The 22,948-nt window shown below is 47.5% G+C and overlaps 1 protein-coding gene across 1 annotated transcript in view; it reads left to right on the plus strand.

The window, feature by feature from the left end:
* The window catches only part of LOC144251702 (nucleoredoxin-like), a gene marked incomplete at its 5' end in the record, with an annotated part of 110,409 nt that extends 92,369 nt beyond the window's left edge, over positions 1-18,040 (plus strand). The window contains 3 exons of the mRNA XM_077794474.1: positions 9,770-9,949; positions 11,823-11,947; positions 15,528-18,040. Coding sequence (XP_077650600.1) covers positions 9,770-9,949; positions 11,823-11,947; positions 15,528-15,710 — 488 coding nt within the window. The remainder of the gene's footprint in view (positions 1-9,769; positions 9,950-11,822; positions 11,948-15,527) is intronic.
* Positions 18,041-22,948: the final 4,908 nt, after the last annotated feature.

A 22,948-nucleotide genomic window follows, 5' to 3' on the forward strand; every position in this document is an offset into this window, starting at 1 on the left:
GGGACATTAGAGACAAAAGTCAAAATAAACCTTTGGACAAATATTTGTAATGTGCTTACTTTTTGCCCCACACTGATACCTCAGGAAAGCCTGAGGTTTGCTGTTGGGGCAGAGCAGAGATAAGGCTGATGAGGCCGTATCACAGAAATATCACAGAAAGCCTGAGGCATCCTTGGACTTGACCATTTTGACATTTATAGACTGGAAGAGAAATCTCATAGTCAGGTCATCCACTGATAATTCTGATGGACACACTGGAGCTCAGGGCTCTGCTGCCAGGTTGTCTAGCCTCACACAGTCCTGCCCTATGGAGAGGGGAGGAGGCCATACTCCCTGCTTCTGCTCCTCGCAGCCTCACATTGTCACCTACATAAGGGCATGTGAGATGGGACAGGTGGGAGTCTGTCATCCATGAGGCTTACGCAGCTGGTTTCCCAGTGAAGCACAGGTTGTCATTAAGTTCTTGTGCAGTGTTTCACATTGATCTTACCATTCAGAAGCCTTCTTCTCACAAGTACAAGTTCAGGCAAGCTTTCATCCCACTAGTCACCAAAGCAGCCTGAAGTGGGCCGCAGGGCTGCTGAGAACGTGCCTCTACAGCCCTGCACAGGCTGGACCGGGGTCCAGGGATGCAGAGCAGCCAGCTGGAAACTTACCTGTGACCACCAACAGAGGTCCCATAGCCATCACATCCTTCCCCTCGATCTTTTCCCTTCTTTCTCTTCTAGCCCCTTTCCTCAGCAGACCTGTATTAGTGGCAGTATGGGTAGCTCTCCTGAATTCCCCGAGTGTCCCCCTGTGCCATGAAACTTTCCTGTAACTTCATCAGGTTCCATGTCTCTGAACAGCCCTACCCCCTCTCCTCATTCGCAGTCTCATCCTTACTCTCCAAGCCTCCACCTTTGTTCTAGTTTCTTGCTCTTCGTCTCTTCCATTTTTTCTCCCCACCCCGCTTGTATAGTGCTAGAGATTGAACCCAGGGCCTCACACATGTAGGTAGGTCCTCTACTACTGAGCCACACTCCAGCCCCTCCTCCAGCTCCTTTTCACCTCATGATATACTCGGATCTATCTTAGCCATAAAACAAAACAAAACAACAACAATCATCACCCACTAAGCGACTAGCTCAGTCTGCTAGGGCTGCTAGGACAAAAGACCACACACTGGGCAGCTTAAATAAGACTTTATTTCTCACAGTCTTGAGGCTGGAGAACCAAGATAAGATGATGGTAGATTTGTGTCCTGGTGAGAGTTTTCTTCCTGCCTTGCAGATAGCCAGCTTCTCCCTGTGTCCTTATGGCAGAAGAGAGCTTTGATGTCTCTTCTCCTCACAAGGGACCAGCCCTATCAGTCAGGACTCCACTTCCCTTCCGCCCCCTTGATTTTGGGTTTTGCTGTGTTGCTCAGGCTGGTTTTGCACTCCTGGGCTCAAGTAACCTTACCGGCTCAGCCTCCTAAGTAGCTGGCTGGGATGAAGGCACTTGTCACTCCACCTGGCTTTTGAATTTTTAATTATATGTATATATTTAGGAAATTATAGTAGCTTCTTGTTAGGGATCTGTTGAACCCATTTACAAACTTCGAGTTTACTCCTTTACACATTTCTAACTGATTTATATACTTAAATCTCTTAAAAATATTTAATTGAAGGACAAACAAAATGTTCTTTGGTGTTTGAGTCCATCTAGTCACTCCAGTAAATTAGTCATAAATATGATGATTCTTAGGTTATCTTAAATGTAGAATTACTGTCACAGGGTCCAACTTAAAAATCTCAAGTCTGCAGAGTTCACTCCTACAATTCCATTGGCTCACGAGGCTGAGGTAGGAGGATCACAAGTTCAAAGTCAGTCTCAGCAACTTAGCAAGGTCCTAAGCAACTCAGTGAGATTCTGTCTCAAAATAAAAAACAAAGTAAAAAATATAAAGGACTGGAGAGGTGATTTAGTGTTTAAGCACCCTAGGTTCAACTTCCAAACAAAACAAAACACAAGTTTGCATCAAGTTCTCGATAATGTATTTTAATATTTGGAATCCTAGGATGAACCTGTTACTATAACAGACCACATTCTCTTAATTAAATCTAAATCTTTTTTTTTTTTTAAAGAGAGAGTGAGAGAGGAGAGAGACAGATAGAGAGAGAGAATTTTTAATATTTATTTTTTAGTTCTCGGCGGACACAACATCTTTGTTGGTATGTGGTGCTGCTGAGGATCGAACCCGGGCCGCACGCATGCCAGGCGAGCACGCTACCGCTTGAGCCACATCCCCAGCCCCTAAATCTTGAATTATATACTAAATGTGCTTGGATTTTTTGATATATAAAAACATAAATGAGTTTGATATTTTCTAAACTTAATTCTAGATCTTCCTAGGTTTGAAAGATGCCCACTTAAGATTATTCCAACTCTTTGAAAGAATCTTCTCAGTGCATCAAGTTTGCAAGTAACCAGCTTTCCTGCCCAACCCACAGCCTGTTTATAGTGCCATGTCCTTGCTCTCAATTAGGTTGCTCCTCTCACCTTCAGAGCCCTGGTTTAACTGGTGTCACTGCTCTCTCTGGTCTTAGAAGCTGGCAGCTCCCCCTACAGGATGCACCATCCCTCCACTGGATGTTGCTTGGCCTCTGTGGATGCCTACAGGTCTGCAGTCTAGCTCTGAATACCTTCGGCCTTGAAGGAGCTGTTTTCTTTCATACTCTATTCTAGGATCACAAAATTGTCAGGTTTTTTTTATTGAATCTGAATATTTCTGAGCTTTTGTGTAACTCTGTGCTTATAACTTCATGTTTAGATGTAAATGCACACGTGCGTGTACACATGTACAAACACACTCGTAGCAGGCTTCTGGCTCTGTGAGTGTCCAGTCTTCAGCAGATCACACAGGGCTGTCCCTGGGTGAGCGCCTGCTTCCTGTGTGACTCTTCCTGTGTGCGTGGGGCTCTCATTCCACTTCTTTCTCTCTTCACTTACCATTATGCTTTCTGTTTTTGTTTTGGTACTGGGGATTGAACCCAGGAGACTTTACAACTGGCTACACCCCCAGCCCATTTTATATTTCATTTTAAGACAGGGTCTTGCTACCTTGCTGGTTGAGTTTGCCCCTGGTTGGATGGCACAAATGCCTTGCCGCTGCCAGCTGACTGGTTGCTGTGACTGTCTTGGGTGTTGTGGACCTAGCCCAGGCTGTGTGAACTGGTGGTCTTCACAGGGCTACCTGAGCTCACCGAGGACCTGGCATTTAGTTTCTATTCATTTCCTTTGTATTATGGGCATAGCTGGCTTCCCCTGGGTCTAGGGCCTCTCAACTCCCAGGGTTTTATGCAGACTGGGGAGTTTGTGGCCTTATAAGCTGTTTAAAAATGCCTTTCTAAGGAAACCATTTAGACACACTTGGCAAAGGGCAAATCCCATTAGCAATTGTCTAAGTAATCCTGGGCTGTCAGAGAACACCCTGTTCTTTGCAGCTCAGAGGCTTAGTGTCCCTTCTCTCTTGGGCTAGGGGCTCTAACTGGTTTTGTTCCCCTCTCCCTGTCCCTTGCCCCTAGCCTTTGGGAGGACAGGCAGCCTAAGGGCTGTGCAGGGTCTCGAGAGATGCCTGTCCACCCCTGCCCCTGGCAGAATAGCCTCTGGCCAGCAAACAGCCTGAGGGGAGGGCCACCAGGCCAGCGGCTTTGGCCTAGTGGCTGAGAGGCCACAGGGTGAGGGCCCTTTGCTGCCCTAGCATTGAGTTTTCAGTTTCTCTTTTTTTCTTGCTCCATCCTTCTTCTCCTCCACTCTTTCTTCTCCCTTTCTTTTTTCCTTTCCTTCTATTTCCCTCCTTTCTCCTCTCTCCCTTCCTTTTGCCCTCTTTCTTGCCCTTTAAAAAAAATGGATTTGAAGCAAAAATCTGTAGATATAAAAAGGACACATTTGGAACTTAGATTTCTTTCTTTCTTTCTTTCTTTTTTCTATCAGTAGAAGGCAAGCTGCCGATTCTGGGATTTTTTTTTTTTTAAGCTAAATCTCAGTATTCAAAGGGCTGGTGCGGCCTGTCTAGAACTGGCCCTGTCAGCTGCTGAGAGCATGTTGGGGGCAGCCCGGGAAACTACTCAGCGGCCTTGGTGTTCTATTTTGTATGTCGTGTTTAATTGTGAGAACACAGAAAAAGGCAAGTAAGGGCAGAGAATACTGTAATAAACACCCATGGGCCTCCACCCCCCTATGGACATTTTTGCTCAGGTATTTAAAATATAAACAAATGGGCTCCTGGCCCTGTGTTCAGTCTGCAGCATCCGAAAGTGATATAAAGAAAACACAAATGAATGGGAGCATTACAGACAAAGGGGAGGGTCCTTTTATTCTCCTTCTTTCTCTTTCCTCTTCCCTGGGGAAACACTGCCATACATTTAATGTGTAACTTCACAAGCTGTTTCCACATTTTTCCTGCATATATATGAATCCATGAATAATATATAGTTTTGCTTGGTGTGTCGTTTAGGAGCATGCTTAAAATGCTGTCATGCTGAAATATCGTCTTGCAACTTGCTTTTCTCACTTACCAGTGTGTTTTCAAGACTTACTCCTGTTGACCTTTATATCTAGTTCATTTATTTTCAGTTCTGGAAAGTGTTCCATTATATGAATGTACCAGTTGATTTATCTGCTCCACTGCTAATGGGCAGTTGGTTGTTTCTAGATTTTTTTCTGAATTGTTCATGCCTGTCTCCTGGCACAGGCACCTCCCTGAGCAGCTTTTGGACCTGCTGGCCCAGTTCAAGCATGTTCAGAACCATCCCTGGAACCTCTTGTGGGTTTCTCTGAGTTTCGCCCAAACCAGCTGCTTTCTTCCCCTCCTTAGCTCTCTAAATAAGGGAAAGTTTGGGGGAACCAGTAAGAGGAGAGGAAAAAGGATCTGGCAAACAACTGTCAATGATATGGCTAAGTCATGGGCTTGTATTTCATTCTTATCCAACCCTGCTGCCCTTCAGTTCTGATTTTTCATTCTATGTTAATCCATGCATCATGATACCATATAAGAAAACCTAAGCTTGCCTTGTGTGTGCCAGGCCCTGGTTTTGATCCCCAGTATGACAAAACAAAAAAGAAAACCCAAATATATATACAGCTCATCTGGCCCACTCTTCTGCCTTGCTAGCATAACTGTTTCCACTTTTCTGAGTTCTTTTGGTCTCTGTCAGTACACACAGGTACTTATTTGCAATTGTAATGTACAGGTAGCATGTTTTCCTTACAATATGTTACAAACCATTTCCATGTTGCTACAGTCTTTATAATGACTGTTTTCATGATCACATAGTATTTTTCCCTGCCATGTGCCCTAACCCATGCTTCCTGTCTTAGCATCTGCTTTTCTGTTGATTTCTCCTCCGAACCCCAAGAAATCTTGGGGGAATTATTCCAAGTACCCTCAGGTCATGCTGCCATCCAGATGCAAAGAAACCTGGGTTGCAATCCTGTGTGTCTTTCTCCCTCTCCCCAAGGTTCCGGATGATTTCAATTTTTTTGCCCCGTCACCTCCACAAACTCTATCTCTTTAGCAATAGAAAAATAGTCTCAGTACACTTAGCTTCAAGATTGTTCTAAATAGTCACAAATAGGCTCCTCCCATGAGGAATGAATGAGCTGGTTTCATAGGCCTCATTGTTCCTTCTTTGTGTTTCTCCCCCCACACGCACCTGGTTGTACTGAGGATTGAACACTGAGGTGTTCTACCACTGATCTTCATCCCCAGCCCTTTATATTTTTTGAGACAGGATCTCATGAAGTTGCTGAGGCTGGCCTTAAACTTGCCATCCTCCTGCCACAGCTTCCCAAGTACTGGGATTACAGGCTTCTCTGTGATTTGAGGGAGATAATGGGAAGGCTCCTTAGGAACCGCTTGAGGTCCAGCCCAGCTCCCTAAGGCTAGGAGCTTGGACCTGAGCCCTCTCTAGGAAGATAATCTGTTTGTTCTAAGCCTGAAACTTAAGTTTGAGTTGACACAAATAAAAGAGCACCAACCCCATGCATGACAGGCATCACTGTTCCTGGGACTCTTGAGAGCTTGTTTGGAGGTTCTAGCAGGGGAGCGCAGCTACTCATATACCCTTGACCGAAGAACGGTCCTCCTCTATAGGGGAAGGTCGTCCTCTTCGACTGAGTACACAGCTTTGGGAGGGACGCACATGGAGTGGTGAGGGAGGAAAGGGACACCCACCTAGCCAGCCAGATCAGCCGAATCAACCCTGGTGATCAATGGGGTGACGGATGTCGCAGCCAGATCGCTCTCACATCCTATTCCTGGCACTCTTGCTGTAGTATTGACATTGTCTCTCTTCTGTTATTCAGCTAACTTTCCCAGCCCAGCCTAAGGGTTTTTTGCTTTCAGTAGAACAAGGCACCAGTCCTCTACACCTCCACTTCTCAAATCATCAGTTTAGAGATGGCGTTTTAAAAAATGAACTGATTTACAGTAATAGCCAATACTTAATGGAGCACTTACTATATACATGATAATCTGCTAGAAATATTTTTACATTTAAATCTTGTTTATTCCTCCCCACAACAATTAAGACAGGATTATGCCATTATCTGCATTTGATAGCTGTGGAAATGAGGCTCAAAGAAATTAAAGGACTTGCCTGATCTTGCTTAGAGTCTCAACTGTCATTTCCCTCAACATTCCAGCCATCCAGGCTGGGAACAACAAGCCCTAGCTAATGTCCATTTTTCATTCCCTTGCAAGAAGCTCCTTGATGGTATGGAAGATGTTTTGTTTAATGCCATCAATTAGAAGTTTGCCATTCCTTGTAAGTTCCTGTTGAGGTGTTGTCTTACTTCCTCTTGAGAAGTCTTGACTTTAGAGAACCTACTTCAGGGACTGCATGATGGAGAAGCAATTTCAGCCTCTTTCCCTACTGCTTTGGAAGGAAGACAGGAGGGAAGAAGGTGGTACGCGAAGCTGCTTCTACAGGGGCTCTTCCTGGTCCTAGTTAGGAGAGTCCCCATTCAGGTGCTAGAAGAATCCTCAGCAAAGGCAGTGGCCTGACAGAGAACTGCAGCTTTTGCAACAGGCAGACAGGGTTCCTGTCCCAGCAAGACCACTGATTAGCTGGGTGACAGTGGTAGGCCACTTGACTATCCATAAGGCAGGGATAGTGGTGCTCCCTGCAGTCACCTGTTATGATGATTAAGTGAGGTAGCATCTGTGTCCTGCCTGGCATAGAGCAGACATCCATACAGGCGAGTTCCCTTTTCTAGACCTCTGATTCAGCATCAGAGGAAAGCACACTCTTCTGGCTATAGGGCCAAAACCAGGGGTCAGTTGAAGGGGACCAGCCAGGCACAGTGGGCGTGGACTTTTCCCCATCCATGTGCCAAACACAGGGGTTTCTCTGGGTCAGAATCTGACTATAGATATTTTACTGAGTTTCTGTTTATGTACTGCAGTCACATGCCTGACACTGTCTTGTTCCTGTGTACCTCATTGTCTAGGGTTTTTAGACACAGGCTTTCGTGCTCTAATTACCAACATGAAGAGGGGATTTTGCTTGTGCATAGCCAAGGGGAAGAGGTGGGGAGACCCAGGCCCAGAGGATCTGGCCCTTGGTGGAACCAGCTGGAGCTCTGTGCTTTTGATCCTCATGGGTGTGGACCCAAGAGACTGCGGCTATGATAACAAAGAAGGCCCCTTACCATAGTCCCTCAGAGAGTCTGAGGCTCTGACCCGGGAATTGGCCTGCTTGACCAGCAATCTTCCCTTTTCTCCTTCTTTCTCCATTCTCTGTGCCTGCCTGTGCTCCGCAGACCAGCTCTGCATCTTGAGTGCAGGCTACGAACTGGCCAGCTGCTGTGTCTAATCATAGCCGTGGATAGCTCTGGTGTGACCCAGTGCTTATAACCGCCTGATTTCAGAAACACACTAGCTTGATTAAAAGCCAAAGCTTTTTTGAGATTGCAGTGTGGCAAAGTGGAAGACTCATCTGTAGCTGGCTAGCCCCAAGTAGCCCACAGCCCTGGGCCCCCCTTCAGGCCTCTGACTCAAGTCCAGGTCCTGATCCCCAGGGATGAAGACACACCTGACATGGGGCCCAGCCTCGAGGGGAAAGCACAGCTAACAGTATGAGGCTGGAAATGCCTGGACTCATGCTCAGGAGTCCTCTTCATCACCAGTGCATCTTCAAAGTCCCTGAGGAGCCGCTGTTTGTGTGTGTGATGTGATGGGAATGGCAGTCCTCAGGAGCCCGTTTCTCTCTGGACCTCTCCCCTAACACACCCAGCCACTTCTTCTAATAGTTACGAACATAATGGTTTGGTTTATTCCTTTTGAAGATGGGCCCAGCGCTGCATGCCCGCTGGGCTGGCTGCCGCCGCAGGTTACAAAGCACGAAGGCCACATTTCTGGTACTTCGGTGTTCCCCCCATAGAGAAGTAAAATGTCAGTGGAGCAAATTACTGACCAAATACTTTGCAATCTATAAATATTAAATTGCTCTGGCTTTCATATAAAATTCAAGCTCTGGTCTGCCGTGGAGGAGAGGCACCTGGATAGCTCCAAAGGAGAGGGGACCAACTGCCAATGGAGAGACACATGTCCCCAAAGGACAGGGCCAAGGCTGGCTCTGTGGTTGGTGGGGGTAGCCCCGGCTGGAGGAGAATGGGGGTAGTGGCAAACTTAGAGGTGACCGTAACTCAGGATGGGTTTTCTCTAAGTGTTCACTTGAGGCTTTGTGTGTGTGTTGGGGGGGGGGCGGGGGGTGGTGGTGGTGGTTGCCGATGAACTGCAATACATTTATTTTTTTAAAATATACATATATTTATTTTAGTTGTAAATGGACCTTTATTTTATTTATTTATATGTGGTGTTGAGACTCGAACCCAGGGCCTCCTACATGCTAGGCAAGCACTGTTCCACTGAGCCACAACCAGAGCCCCTGAAATGCATTTCTTATTCCAGCCCAAGACTCCCATGCCCTGCTCCCTCTGGGGACTGTCTCTCTCAGACCATGTATCAGAGCCTCCACAGGTAGCAGGGCTGGGACTGGAGAGTGGGGGCCACAAAAGGCCAGGGCTGGCAGTATGGCTTCTCTTCCTCCCTCACTTGTATGGCTACAGCCTTGGCCAAAGGCTCCTCCCCTGCTCACTGTGGTGCGCCACCCCCCCATCCCCCCCACCCCCTCCCATGTGAGGAGTCTGCTCCATCTGTTGCTTAGTGCCGCGTGTGCGTCTATGGCAGGGGTGCCATGTGGGAGCGGGTGTGAGTTCTTACATCATCTTGGTCAGCTTTAGACTCCCTGCACGTGCGGAGGACTCCTGTGCCATTAGGATCACTTTAGGATGCCACCAATGATCAGCTGCTCTGATGTGCCAAGACCCTGTACTAATATTTTTGCCTCTGTTTTGCGGTGCTGGAGGTTGAACCCAGGGCCTTGTGTGTGCCAGGGAAGCACTCCACCACTGAGCTCCTCCCTAGGGCATGTGCCTAATTCTTTAAATGTTCTTGATGGAACCAGAAAAGGTAGGAACTACAACACCTTTACCACATTGCAGCTGAGGACACTGAGGCCCAGACAGACTAGTGACTTGTCAGCGTTTTATGGAGAGGTTCCAGGCAGAACCACAGGAGTTCTGTAGCTATTTAGTGGCTGACCCCAGATTCGGCCTGAGGCTTTCCAGCTTGGGGACCCAGATTCTTAACTCTGAGACTGTCTTGTGTCTCCAGACACACCTCCTCTCACAGGCCAGTGGCCAAGCTAGTGTGAACCCTGTCTCTCTCTCTCTCTTGCAGGCATCCCCACGCTCATTGTGTTGGACCCACAGGGGGAGGTGATCACCCGGCAGGGACGGGTGGAGGTGCTCAATGATGAGGACTGCAGGGAGTTTCCGTGGCACCCCAAACCCGTGCTGGAGCTCTCTGACTCCAACGCTGTGCAGCTCAACGAGGGGCCCTGCCTCGTCCTTTTTGTAGGTATGGAGCTCAGTGGCGGGACAGAGGGAGATGGGCCAGAATGGATCTCACTGGGGGTGGTGCCTGTCCCTGAAGCCTCTTTGCTGCCCCAGGCTGAGCCCAGGCCTTTGTCTCTCCCTACCAGCCTTGCTTTTGACCCCAATGATTTATTCATGGCTCTTCCCCTGTGGGAGGTGGTCTAGGACCGGCTGCTGTGCCTTCCTCCCTAGCTGCTTGGGCTGCCAGCTGGGCAGAATAGGTCAGGCCAGGAGGATGCCCCTACTCCCACCCCCTAAGAAAGAGGCGGGGCTGTCTGCACTGCAGCTGCAGGAGGCTGGGCCCCCTTGAGCCTGGCTCACTCCCACCTGCTTCTGTGTTCCTCTGTGCTCTGAGGAACTGCTAACAGCCAGAGGCTGTTAGAGCCAGCCCAGGGCAGTGTTCTTGGCTCTCTCTTTTCCCTGTAGCCAACTGCAACTCTCATTTGGGTGCTGTGCTCAGCCTGGGCAAGAGGCAGAGAAACATTCACGTGAGGTCTCTGCAGCCTTTTGGGATGACCCAGGTCGCTTTTGCAAACTAAGCAACTGCTGGCCAAGAGCCACCTTCCCCTCGGCCTAAGGACTTGTTGCTCCCCTTCAGATGAACTGCCATATTAGGACATGGCTGAGATGTGCCATATCTGCTTCCAAGGGTCAGGGAGTATATTCCTCATCCTCCCAATTCTCTGAAGTCTGGTTTAGGGGCTCCCAGGAGGGAAGCCAATAAGCAGACCTGAAGGAATTCTTAAGCCAACTGACTTGTAGCCTGGGTCTGAGTTGTGGGGATGGTGCCCCCCTGGAGAGAGGTGGCCTTGGAAAAGGGCCTGCTGCAGGCATACACACAACATCTGTGGCCAGTTAGAAAACAATTCTGAACCCAGGAAGAATTAGGAACCTCAGGACCATCTGCAGCAATGTGGAAAGGGTCATAGAGAGGCAAAGCAAACTAAATGGAGATCCAGAGTGTGTCCTGCTCTCTCTGCACACCACAAACTTATCATGTGGTATAGCATGTATGAATGGAATCTCTCCACCACTGGAGCCTACTTTTGTCACTTGGGGATGCTGCCTTTGCTCTTGGCTACAGGTTTCAGCAGCTTGAGCCCTGGGACCCTCTACATGGCCACTTCCAGTCTGTGTTCTCCCATGTAGCCAGTCTTCCCCTTCCAGGAGAGTCTGGCTGTTCGCTGTGGAGGTGGCATCACAGCAGCTGTGGTATCCTCACCCCAGCACCATGAAACCACTAAGAAATCACAGTCCTCAACCTCAACTGGACCACCACTTCTGCCATTTTCACTGGGAAGCTGGAGGTCTCAGGTCATGGCTTCTGGTTCTTTGAGAAGAAAACTACCAGATACTTCAGGTCCTGGCTTAGAGGAAACCCAGCTTTTAAAGAATTCAGTGAAGGAGCTGGGGTTGTGGCTCAGCGGTAGAGCGCTCGCCTTGTACACGAGAGACCTTGGGTTTGATCCTCAGCATCGCATACAAATAAATTAATAAAATAAAGGTATAAAAAATAAGAAGGAAAAAAAGGCTTAAAAAAAAAAGAATTCAGTGAAAAGCATTTTCTGGCTGGGGCATTGTGCCACTCAGTGAGGCTAGTTGTTCCTGGTGAGCCCTGCGCGGTAGAGCTCTGTTCAAGTCTGCTTTGCTGCTAGTACATGTGTGTGTGTGTGCGTGCATACGTGTGTGCGTGTGTGTAGGCCCACTCATGCACACGGAAAGTTATATTTATGTCTAAGAGGAGGTTCTTTTCCATTCAGAGGCTGTTTAGATGGGTGTTTCTCTAGCTCCCCAGGCCTTTGGGGGTGGTAGGTGACAAGCCAGAGTTTGTTGTTTCTTTTTCCCCCCCATCACAGATTCTGAGGATGATGGAGAATCCGAAGCAGCCAAACAACTGATTCAGCCAATAGCTGAGAAGATCATCGCCAAGTACAAAGCCAAAGAGGAGGAGGCACCACTTCTATTCTTTGTGGCTGGGGAGGTAAGTGTGGAGAGAGGATATGGCCCTGGCTCTCTTAGCTGGAGACTTTTAGGATGTGAGTAATAGTGGCCTCTAGGAAGTTTGAGGGGACCTCAGGGACCAAGCTGATTATGCCACAGACCAATGTGGAAGAAAAGACATGTCATTAGACATGGAAAACCATTTCCTACCCCTGCTGCTTCCTTTTCCCCTCCTTTTTGCAACAGTACCAAGCCCTCTCAGGGCCGCTGCCACACAGGTTGCTGGGGAGAACAGCCGCCAAAAACTTTCACGATCCACCCTCTCTCCAGTGGTGCTTGGTCAGAACCATGCCCTGGGTGCTTTATAAAGTGTGGATTGGTTTAGGTTCTCTGCACCAGCCTGCAAAATGAGCTTAGCTCTTTACTGGGATTCTGGTTTTGGCCGTAGTTGGGAATACAGTTAGTTACCAGCCAGCCCAGGAAGAGGGTCAAGTTTGGAAACTGTTGTCATCCCCAATCCCTTTCAACCAAGGCCTGGCCCTTGAAGGCCCCCACAGTTTGGACCAACAGGGAACTTTTCCCAGGGTTAGAAGGGAGCCCTGGAGAGGAGGGAACCTCCAACCCGCTAGCCGCTGCGTTCAGTAAGATGGACATGTGCGCGTGCGCGGTGCGCAGGCGTCTATCCCACAGGATCCCCTTCTGCGCATGCTCACGGCATCCCACCCCGGTGACCCCTGAAAAAGTCATTGACACTTGGTTAGACTACCCCTGCCTCCTTCGTTCACCCATCTGTACCTCTAGTTGGTAGGAGCCCACACGCTCATTTCACGCTGTTTGGATCCCAGGAGAGGCTGGAGAAGACAGGCAGCAGCCAGACACCCTGAGCCACCCATTCATCACTTCCTCAATAGCTGCCCCTGCAGGCCCTAGAGGGCCCCTCGCAGGCAGCTCAAGTGGCCCTGCCCTGCCCAACCCTGGGATGGAAAGGAACAAAGAGGGTTCACAGGCCCTGGGGCTCACTAGCGCTGCACACAAAGCGCCCAGCGAGGCTGCTCTGCATTTATTAAACTCTAACCCCACAGAATGGCTCCAAAGAAAAGATGGGTGCAGAACAGAAAGGGCTGAGCCCCTGTGGGGCGGGGCTTTAGAAAGTGGCTGAAAAGGGGCCTTTGCGGAAACCCAGGCACTGGGCCAAGTGCTTCACCTGCTTGTTTCCTTTGTACCTCACCTCTCTGCCTGGGAACATAATCATCGTCCTGGCTCACAGAGGAAGAAAGTAAGGCTCCAGCCAGATGAAGGGCTGCCCTGAAACTGCTCCCTGGGCTCTCTCTGAGCAGGGCTGGGGTTGCTGGACTTTGGTTTACCCTCACAGAAGCTCCATGTGTTAGGAACCTCTGTCAAATCCATTTTGTTAAATACATTTGACAGGGGCTAGGACCTGGGCTGAAAGTTCTTGCCAGGGTCACATAGGAAGTAGGTAGCAGAGGGAGGGAACTGAAATGAGATTACCGCGACTCCAAGAACAGTGCTCTTCCTCTTTCTGTCCATGTGTTCTGACAAATGGGCCTGCTCATGCCCCGAGGGAGGAGGCTCCCTGGACCGGAAAACTGGACAGAGGCATCTGTGTCATCTGCTGCTTTTGTCCCCACCTGGCTGCATGTTCTTCCTGTGCATTTCACGTGGGCTTCTGGCCTTTTGGGCTTTCCAGGTTCCAGTTCTCTGTCCTTAGGCTCAGAAGCAAGGCAGCATGGAAGGAAGGGGGCCAGGCAGAGGAAGATGGAACATCCAGCATTGACTGAGCCCAGAACTCTGTCTCAATCATATCCCTGTGGCAGGCAAAAGTTATCCCCTCTGAAACCCTGGTGGACATTAAAATTCATCCATGTGGTTTGATTGGAGGGATCCAGGGAGGGCAAGCAGTGGAACGCTTGGCTTGTGACGGCCTCCTAATGGGAATGAGACATAAATTATTTGTCCAGGTGTCTCCCTTTATTTATCATGAAGACTTTTTACTAACTCACATTAAGGGCCTGAATTGGGGGAAGTGTGCTTGAGAAATTGAATCATACAGCATTGCTGGGAAGTGCATGGTGTTTTAGGGGGCAGGAAAGATCATCTCACTAATAGTCTACCTAAAGATTTGCCATGGATACATGAATTTTATTTTTGTCTTAGAAATCAGTGAGTCATGGGCTGGGGTTGTGGCTCAGCGGTAGAGTGCTCGCCTAGCATGTGCAAAGCCCTGGGTTCGATCCTCAGCACCACATAAAAATAAATAAAATAAAGGTATTGCATCCAAGTACAACTAAAAAATAAATATTAAAAAAAGAAATCAGTGAGTCATAAACTTTATGCTTCCTGCTCACCTCCATCTAAGACCAAGAATAATCCAAGCCCCTTTTCTGTAAAATGTTTGTTTTAGTCAGTTTTTTTGATACTTTAACTAAAAAGATCCAACAAGAAAAATTTTAGGATGTAAAGTTTTTTCGGGGGCTCATGGTTTCAGAGGTCTCAATCCATAGAGAGCAGGCTCCATTCCATGGGGCTTAAGGTGAGGCAGAACATCATGGTGGAAGAGTGTGGCAGAGGGAAGTGGTTCACATGGTGATCAAGAAGCATAGAGAGACTCCACTTGCCGGATACAATATATACACCCCATAGTCATGCCCCCAATGCCCACCTCCTCTAGCTGCACCCTACCCACCTTCAGTTACCACCCAGTTAATCCCATCAGGGAATTAATTCACTAATTGGGTTAAGGCTCTCGTGATCCAATAATTTCTCCTCTAAACCTTCTTGCGTTGTCTCATACATGAGCTTTTGGGGGACACCTCATATCCAAACCATAACAGTGTCTGTCTTTTTCATTGGGTTTAGAATATTGTGCATTTTGTAGGGAAATGACTTCAGGATGGGTATGTAAAGTCCATTGACTGTTATCTACCTCATGGGGGTCAGTGTCATGAAAGGTAACCTTAAATGGTTGCTCCCTGACAAAACCTTTTTCTTGTCTTTGGATTTGTGTTTGCCTTTATATTTGAACCAGGCAGTATCTGATATGAGGGAAGTTCACCCGCACAGCTGCTGGGAATGCACAAGAAAGTGTCCATGTCCTTCTCAAACAAATACAGTGAAGCAGCGTAACCTTGGTGCTTGCGAAGCTATGTTTAGAGTTGGCCAGCTATGTGCCTCCTGCCTTCTTTGAAACCATGGGTTGGGGGGTAGTGAGTTGTTTCTGTTTAAAAACTTTCCAGAATTGAAGTTCAGATGGCCTCAGATAAGCCACAGTAGAGTTAGCAAGTAATTGAGAGTTGCTTGCAAAAATAAGCAACCAAAAGACATCACATTTTTAAAAAGCAGAAGATATAACCAGAGTTGCTTTCATGCTAATAAAGATGATTTGCTTGGTGGTTTGGGGGATCTGAGGGAATTTTTTGAAGTGGTCTCCCCACAACAGGGCACGGTCTCCTGCTGCCTATGCTAAGAACCCATCTCTCCTTGAGGGGAGCCTGCTCTTCAGGATGATGGAATTGTCCCATTCCATGCAGTCTGGGGAGACGGGGCCCAGAGGACTTCTTTTTAAAACTTACTGGTTTTCTCTCCCCTCTGGTGACTTCCAGGATGACATGACTGACTCCCTGCGAGATTACACCAACCTGCCTGAAGCTGCCCCTTTGCTCACCATTCTGGACATGTCAGCCCGGGCCAAGTATGTGATGGACGTGGAGGAGATCACCCCTGCCATTGTGGAGGCCTTTGTGAATGACTTCCTAGCAGAAAAGCTCAAGCCAGAGCCCATCTAGTGGGTCTCCAGCCTCTTGAGACCTTATTTAAGACTCATTCTCCTCCTCCTCCCCTTCTTCCCCTCTGCCCTTGGACTTTTCCAGCAGGTCCTAAATCACACAACCCAAATTTCCAACCTCTCTGTGGTGCCTTGTTTCTGCATTAACTCCTCACTAGCACCCAAGGGTGCACATCCTCACAGCAGCAGCAGAATCTGCCATATTTGGAGATTCTGCCTGGCATTCACAGGGATGGCATAACCGGGCCAGAACTGGGACTGCAGCACTCTCTCCAGGTCACTAGCTTTTGGTGAAGGATTGTTCAGGGTATTCTGCACAATAAGCATGCAGAGACATCGAATTGGGGTTCTGGCTCTGGAGTCAGCACACACACAAAACAGCCAGAAGGGAGCTGCTCCACATGCACACGCACATGCTGGTGGAGCGGAGAAAGGGCGTGGCCTCAGCGGACATCAGCTCAGAGCTGTTGGGGAGAGTATCCTTTTATAGGGAACGTAGATATAGTCTTTCTTGGTCTGAGGGAGAAACAGCAGCTTATCAGTGGGTTCTTGGGCAGGGGACTCCCAAATCTGAAACGAAGCGTGTGGGGTTTTTTTGGTGAGAAAACAAGTAGCTAAGATAATGATTCATATAATTGCTTAGTTTTATTGAGCTCCTACCATATGATTAGAGTTTTGCATTCCTTCCTTTTATCTCTTTCTTCCTTGGTCTTGACCTTCTCCAGGTTTTTGCCTGCTCATACAGACAGCTTCTACTTTCTCGGAATTTTGTTCTTGAATTTTTCTCCTTGATATCTTTCCAAGAAACTTGGCCCTGAGTTCTTAGAGGAGCCATGCTCAGCTGCACAGATCTCTGGCCCAGCTCTGTGCCTGAGGCCACTGGATCTTTGCTGAGGCATCTGCATCCTTTTCCTGTCACTCCCTTTTCTTTTCAAAGCAGAACTGAAAAGCAAGAATTTACTAGAAATCTAGCTTGTCTTTAAGAACCTTCAGAAGAAGCTGTGTTCTCAGGCAGGAGGGAGGACAGAGGGCGTGTCAACTAAAAGTAGGCCATGGGTACCCTTTGCTAAGACTAGGTAACTTGCCCTTTTGTTTGAGTGGAACTGGCCACAAAAGGGGAAACATTTGGGGTGAGAGACTTTGGCCCAGGGATTCACAGGGGTTTAGCCTATCTCAGTCAGGTGTCAGAGCCTTTAAACAGTCCAAGGCCTTACCCTTGACTCAACTCTGCCATCTGCCAACCAAAACAATTTATTTGGAAAACCCCACAACCCACCCATAAGCTGTTGACAGTGTTCCTTGCTAAATTGGATTGTTTATTTGTAGTTCAGAAGTACAAAATTAGTTGGTGATTAGACTATTTGATGTTGCCAGCCTGAAACGCAATCACCTAGTAAGAAATAAAGCAGGCATCTCTGGACATTACCATCTAGTGGCCTTCCCTGTTCTTAATAACAAAAATATTTTTCACTTGAGTGCTATTAGAGGGTGGGCAGTGGAAGGAAAGGCATAGAGAACCTTTAGTAGCCATGTTCCAGAATTTTCTAAAATCCCAAGAGGTCAGTGGTAGAGGACTTGACTAGCATGTGCAAGAAGGCCCTGGGTTTGATCCCCGGTACTGAGGGGGATAAGAAAAAAATCCCAAGAAGATGGCCATCTGTCAAATCATCTTGGTTTCCAGAAACCAGGAAGCTGATTTTGATTAGAGTACCAGAGACAGATGCCTCCAGGAGCTCGGGTCACTATCCCTTTGGCTTGGTACTTGCTCCAAGGTGAATCCCTAGATTATAGACATTGTTATGGACATTCCCTGCTCTTTCCCTCTTGAGATTGCTGGTTAGGAAAACACAAGGACTCCTGCAAGGGTCTCCCTGTGAAGAATAGGGTAAGAGTTGGGGCTGCCCAAGTCTAGCTCTGTCCTAAGGCTAGAGGCTTCTCTAGAAATTCTACCATTGTCCCTTAGAGGGTGAGGCAGATGAGGGTACAAGATTAGGCTCTCCCTTGGAAGATGTATAGAATTTGTGTCCCTGCCCTAGGTCATGACTGCCTTGGAGGAAAGGAGGCCCTCTTTGCAGCTGCTTTTTTTGTGAGGACAGAAGGAACAGAGTCCATTACAACAGAAAAATTGGTCATCTGTGTTACTTTAGTGGCCTGTATTGGGCTGACTTTTCTGAAGTACCAACTACTAATGTCAGCCAGATCCCTGTCACCAGAATTCCCCTTTTAGAGCAGATGTGTAGTTTAGTTAAGCTCAGTGGGAAGGTTTATTAAAAAGGTTTAGGTCTATACCATGGCTACGTTGGAGGAAAATGTTAGGGAAGACTCACTTCACCGTGCCAATGAAAAATTCCCTTCTCCATGGTGCAGGAGATCCTAAAGGTCATTGATGCAGACAAATGGCAGCGGGATAATTCTCACCAAGCAGCTCCATGATACCTTACAAGTCTCATTGCTAATTGGAAGCAGGTCAAAAACCCCAGCTGTGACATATGCAAGGAGAACCATGTCCTGCCGGTTGAGACAGGAAGGTGGCTATAGAAATGCCACCCTGGAGTTCCCAGATTTGTGTTCACAACAATGACCTCCAGTTGCCATTCTCACAATAGAGATGAGATTTTTTTTTTTTTAACTGTCTTCCCACATTAAAGATCTGTTTAAGGAAATGGGGTGTATTGGGATTGGTATGTACACTGGGCAGAGGAAACCAGCTTCCTTTTCAGGAGTCAGGTGGTATTGTGCTACTAACCCCCCCACACCCCCAACACACACACACACACACACACACACACACACACACACACACACGTGTCCTTGAAATCAATGGCTAACATTTATCCCGGCTTCGGGAGCCAGTGTTATTTTCTTGGCATCGGACAAGCTTCAAGTGGTAATTTTCAGCCAGACTTTGTTTTTCTCTATTGCCTAATTAAAGACACTAAAAAGCTGTTCCCCACTCCTCCTGCCCTTCTGCAGGGCAGCAAACTGAATTCAGCAATGAGACAGCAGGATGTGGCCTGGGGACAGGCTGGCAGTACTATGTGGTGTTGTACTATTTAGCTAGAAAGAAAACCATGGACATGTGAGGTCACGGGCAGAAATGCTGCACACAAGAAATTATAGTATTGGGAGGAACCTCAGTGAGCATGAGGTCCTGCCCTACCCAGTCACTAGGGAAGGACACACATTCTGTACACAATGCTATTTCTCTGGCCAGCCTGGGCAGGCCCATGCTTGCAGGATAGTTTGAGAGTGCAACTGTTTTATAGATCTTGGGGTAGGGATGCTCACAGGCTACAGAGATTCAGGAGTTCCCCCAGAAGTTCCTATGTAAAGACTGCCTTGGGAACTAGGAACTGACCTGGGGACCCCAAGCCTAGGCAGACTTTCAAGGCTGCCCCAAAACAGTTGTGCTGAAGTAGTCACCTCGCCAACATCCCTCTTCCCAATGCCAACAGGGACAAGAGAGTGACAAGAATGTGTCCTTTCCTTCAAGTAGGTTGCTGAAGGGAAAATTGGGGGAGGGTGGGGAGCAAATAGCTGTGGACGGGAGCTTTGTTATTAGTGTCACTGGCCTCAGCATGTGTGGTGTGAGCTTGTGTTTCCAGAAAACAAAAGGCTATATGTAAAATTTTATATTGAGTTCTGCTTTATGACGGGGTTTCTTCTACTGGGGGATATATGACAAAGAAGTTCTAGGTACCTTATATGCAAAAGGATGAAGTAAATATGCCCCATTTTTCAAGGCTTATGTGTGGCTCACCCCATTGGTGTTTTAGAACACTTCCTTAACCAGGAAATGTGTTAGTAGGGGTGGGTGGAACTCATTCGGAGGGACATTTGGATTTCCATTAAAATAATGTGCAGACTCTTGAAAGCCTCCATCTCTATAGGCCAATATACAGCCCAAGCCAGGCAGAGTAGCCTCAGGTCTAGATTCTTGGGTGCTCATGCTTTATACAAATAAGTCACCCACATGAACTGGAATGGGAAAACCATAAGAGACATGGTCTTAGGAGCCAAGTTTCCCCCAAATTGATCTTTGGACATCAGAGGACCCGAGAGTCCCCAGTCTACCAAGAGCCACTCTGCAGGCTCGCAGTCAGCACATGCTTCCTTCATTCCAGGGATACAAGGGAGGCTGAGGTTGGACCCTGCAGCAGTCATTTTCCCACCTCTTCCTCAATCTGTGTTCCCTTGCATTTTGAGAAAGCAGCACCTTTGGCATCGGTTGAGAATTCATCTGAGAAAAGGAGCTCTTCTTACACAATTAGGGATTTTTGAGAGTAGGAAGAACAGAACTGATTCCAATCATATCACATTGGGAGCCTCCATCATGCTTGGCCATTGAGCGTCAACAATGCTTCCTAAGACTCCCAGGAAGGACTTGGCTTACAGCTGCCATCTCAGCTGCTCAGATGTGACATGGTTCCTTAGTTAAAGAGACTTAGTTCATCCATTAATTTTGCTTCTCGTTTATTTGTGCAATCTCATGGGGAAATCGAAGGAATAAGATCTCAGAATTTAAGTGACAATGAGTGCTTCCTCGAGAAAACAAAAGTGAGCTCAAGTGAAGTCTGCTCCTGAGGGAGTGGCAGGGACCAAGAGGGGAGCCCCAAGCTCTGCAGTACAGCTGGTGGTTTTCAGCACTATCCAGAGAACCTTGGATGGGTGTTGTTTCTGGGGTCTTTGCATGGAGGAATCACAAAAGTGGATCTAAATGCAGCACAGCTTGGATGGTGAACCCTGGGACAAGTGTTGGAAGCTCCATACTGTTCATTAATGAACAGTATCCTAACCAGAAGCCAGCAGCCAGGGTGGGGCAGGGGAGAATGGTTTCTGTGCTCCCTGCTGTGTAGCACTAACTGAAGGGCCAAGTGCACTCCCACAGTAAGACTTGGGCTCATTGGGACATTGGCCTCTGCACAGAGCTGCTCTCTCAGAAGCTGTTACAGCGAAAAGCTGTAGCAGTTTTGTTAGTTCCCATTTCTGTCCACTTAGTTTAGAGTTTTTGGTCCAGTGTCCTCCTGAATTTCAGATTCTTGCTTCTACTAAAATTACATGAGCCAGTCTGGATGGGTCTTTGACAACTGTGAGCTTGCAATTACTCTTTGGTAGAGGGATACTTGACTCTATCCTTCTCCTTTTAAGCAACTTAAATCTGAGAAAGATCATGACCCCTCCCTCCAGCTTTAGGGTTGGTTCTGAAGTGCAGCCCGCCACCTCGTGGCAGAAACCACTGCTGCAGCTGTGCCTCGGGACAAAGGCAAGGAGCCTGGCCAGCATCCCACAAGGTTTACCTTTCAGCCAGTGTTTTTCTTGTCATATATTGTTCAGTTTATTCCTATTCACTGCAAAGATGGTGACCGAACAAACATTGGCCTCAAATTCGAAAATTCATGAAAGTTGTTTTCCAGTATCACTCAGCAGATAAGAACTTAACCACCATTTGCTCTCCTGCAGTCATTTAAGAGAAAGGACAGCGTGCCTTCCACCCCTCCCCTTCTCACCAGCAGCCAGGGTGGTTATACCTATGAATGTACAAAAAGAACTCACAGACATTGTGGAGAAGCCACAGACTATCACGTCAAAGGCACACCAACTCCTTTCCCCCCTCTTTCAGGATGAAAACTGGGCTAAAGAGTTATTTGCCAGTGTTTTGCATTGCTGTTTTTTCTCAAGGATGTAGTTTGTTCTTTCATTGATTTTAATTTTGAACAAAACCCAGCAAGAACACCATCTACGGACACAAATTACAAGAAGTTGGCTTCAGGTGGGAAAGACACAAGTGTATGACTTCTTTTTCTCTAGCACTTTTCAAAGATGCTGATGAGGAAGACACAGCCAATCAAACTGCAAACACCCCTTTCCCAATATACCAAAGCAATACCACCTGCCAAGTGAAAGTTGATTTCCAATATCACTCAGCACATACCCACACCCACATTTAGTTCTCCCAGGAGGAAGTTTTTACTAGGGAGCTGGAAAAGCAGAAAGGGAAGGAAAGGGGGTCCATGGTATCTCTTGAGCATGCTGGCAACCCACTCCACCTCTCTGGAATGAGCAGCTAAGGAGTCCAAATCATTACAAGAACCACTGTACCAAAGGGTATATATAGTTCAATTACACTCCTACTGTTGTCCTCAACTCCAACCCTATATTTATAGTTGTAAAAGTGATGTCTGGATTGAGTCCTAACACTAGTTCACAGGCAGTCATTAGATATGGTGATTACCATCTGCATCTGCCCTCACCTCCCTGGCTGTATCCTGGATGGCACCTGGTAAGTAAGGATGTAACTTGTCCTGGTCCCCTGGGGGTTTAAGAGAATTGCAGGGGGTCCTGCAGCAAAGCCGTAGTTCCCAGGGCTCCAAGCTCTCAGAACCTCAGCTACCCACCCTTCCTGTGTTCACACAGCACCCAGGCGTGCTGGCACGTTCCTGAGCAGTTCTGTCATTCTGTGTAGGGGGAAGGGTGTATTAGTACATTATTACATTTAAACAACTTTACATAAAATAGGATTAACAACTGGAAAGTAGTAAAAAGGGTGACGCTTTCCCCACTGCTGCAGGGTTAAGCTGCAAATTTTGTCAATTTCTTCCTGTTCTGCAGAGTCCTCAAAAAACATTTGCAAAGGTGCTAAGAGGATGATAACACCTGATGAATCAAGCTATTTCTAAAGATTGGCATAAGGTGGGTGGGTTATACATAACAGTGGCTATTGAAGTGAGGTCTACACAGACCCCAGGGGTGGACATATCCAAGCTTCAAGAACAGCTAGCTATTGCTCCATGACTCACAGCCATTAGCTTCTTGGGTTATTCCTCTTAGCAATGCCCTCCTCAGCAGGCCAAAAATGAAGAGACACTGAGACCCGCTGACCACACTTAAATGCTGGTTCTAGGTTTATTTTCCACTGACCAATTATCAGGCAGAGGTGGCTTAACCATGACCCATAACCAATACTTGATGACTGTAAAATACCAATCAGTCTTTGGGAACTTTCTGGGCAAAAAAAAAAAAAAAAAAATGCTTCTTAGTAGTCTCCTGGCCCCCCACCCCCATGCTGGAGATGGAACCCAGGGTTTCACACGTGTCAGGGAAGCACTACCACTGAGCTACACCCCAGCCACAGTACACAATTAAATTATGTATATCCAGAGCCATGTAATTAATTACCACACACACACACACACACACACCCACACTCAAAGTTCATAGAGAGACGGGAGATCTCAGGAA

This window comes from Urocitellus parryii, unplaced genomic scaffold (genome assembly GCF_045843805.1).
Source record: "Urocitellus parryii isolate mUroPar1 unplaced genomic scaffold, mUroPar1.hap1 Scaffold_152, whole genome shotgun sequence".
Taxonomy (NCBI): domain Eukaryota; kingdom Metazoa; phylum Chordata; class Mammalia; order Rodentia; family Sciuridae; genus Urocitellus; species Urocitellus parryii.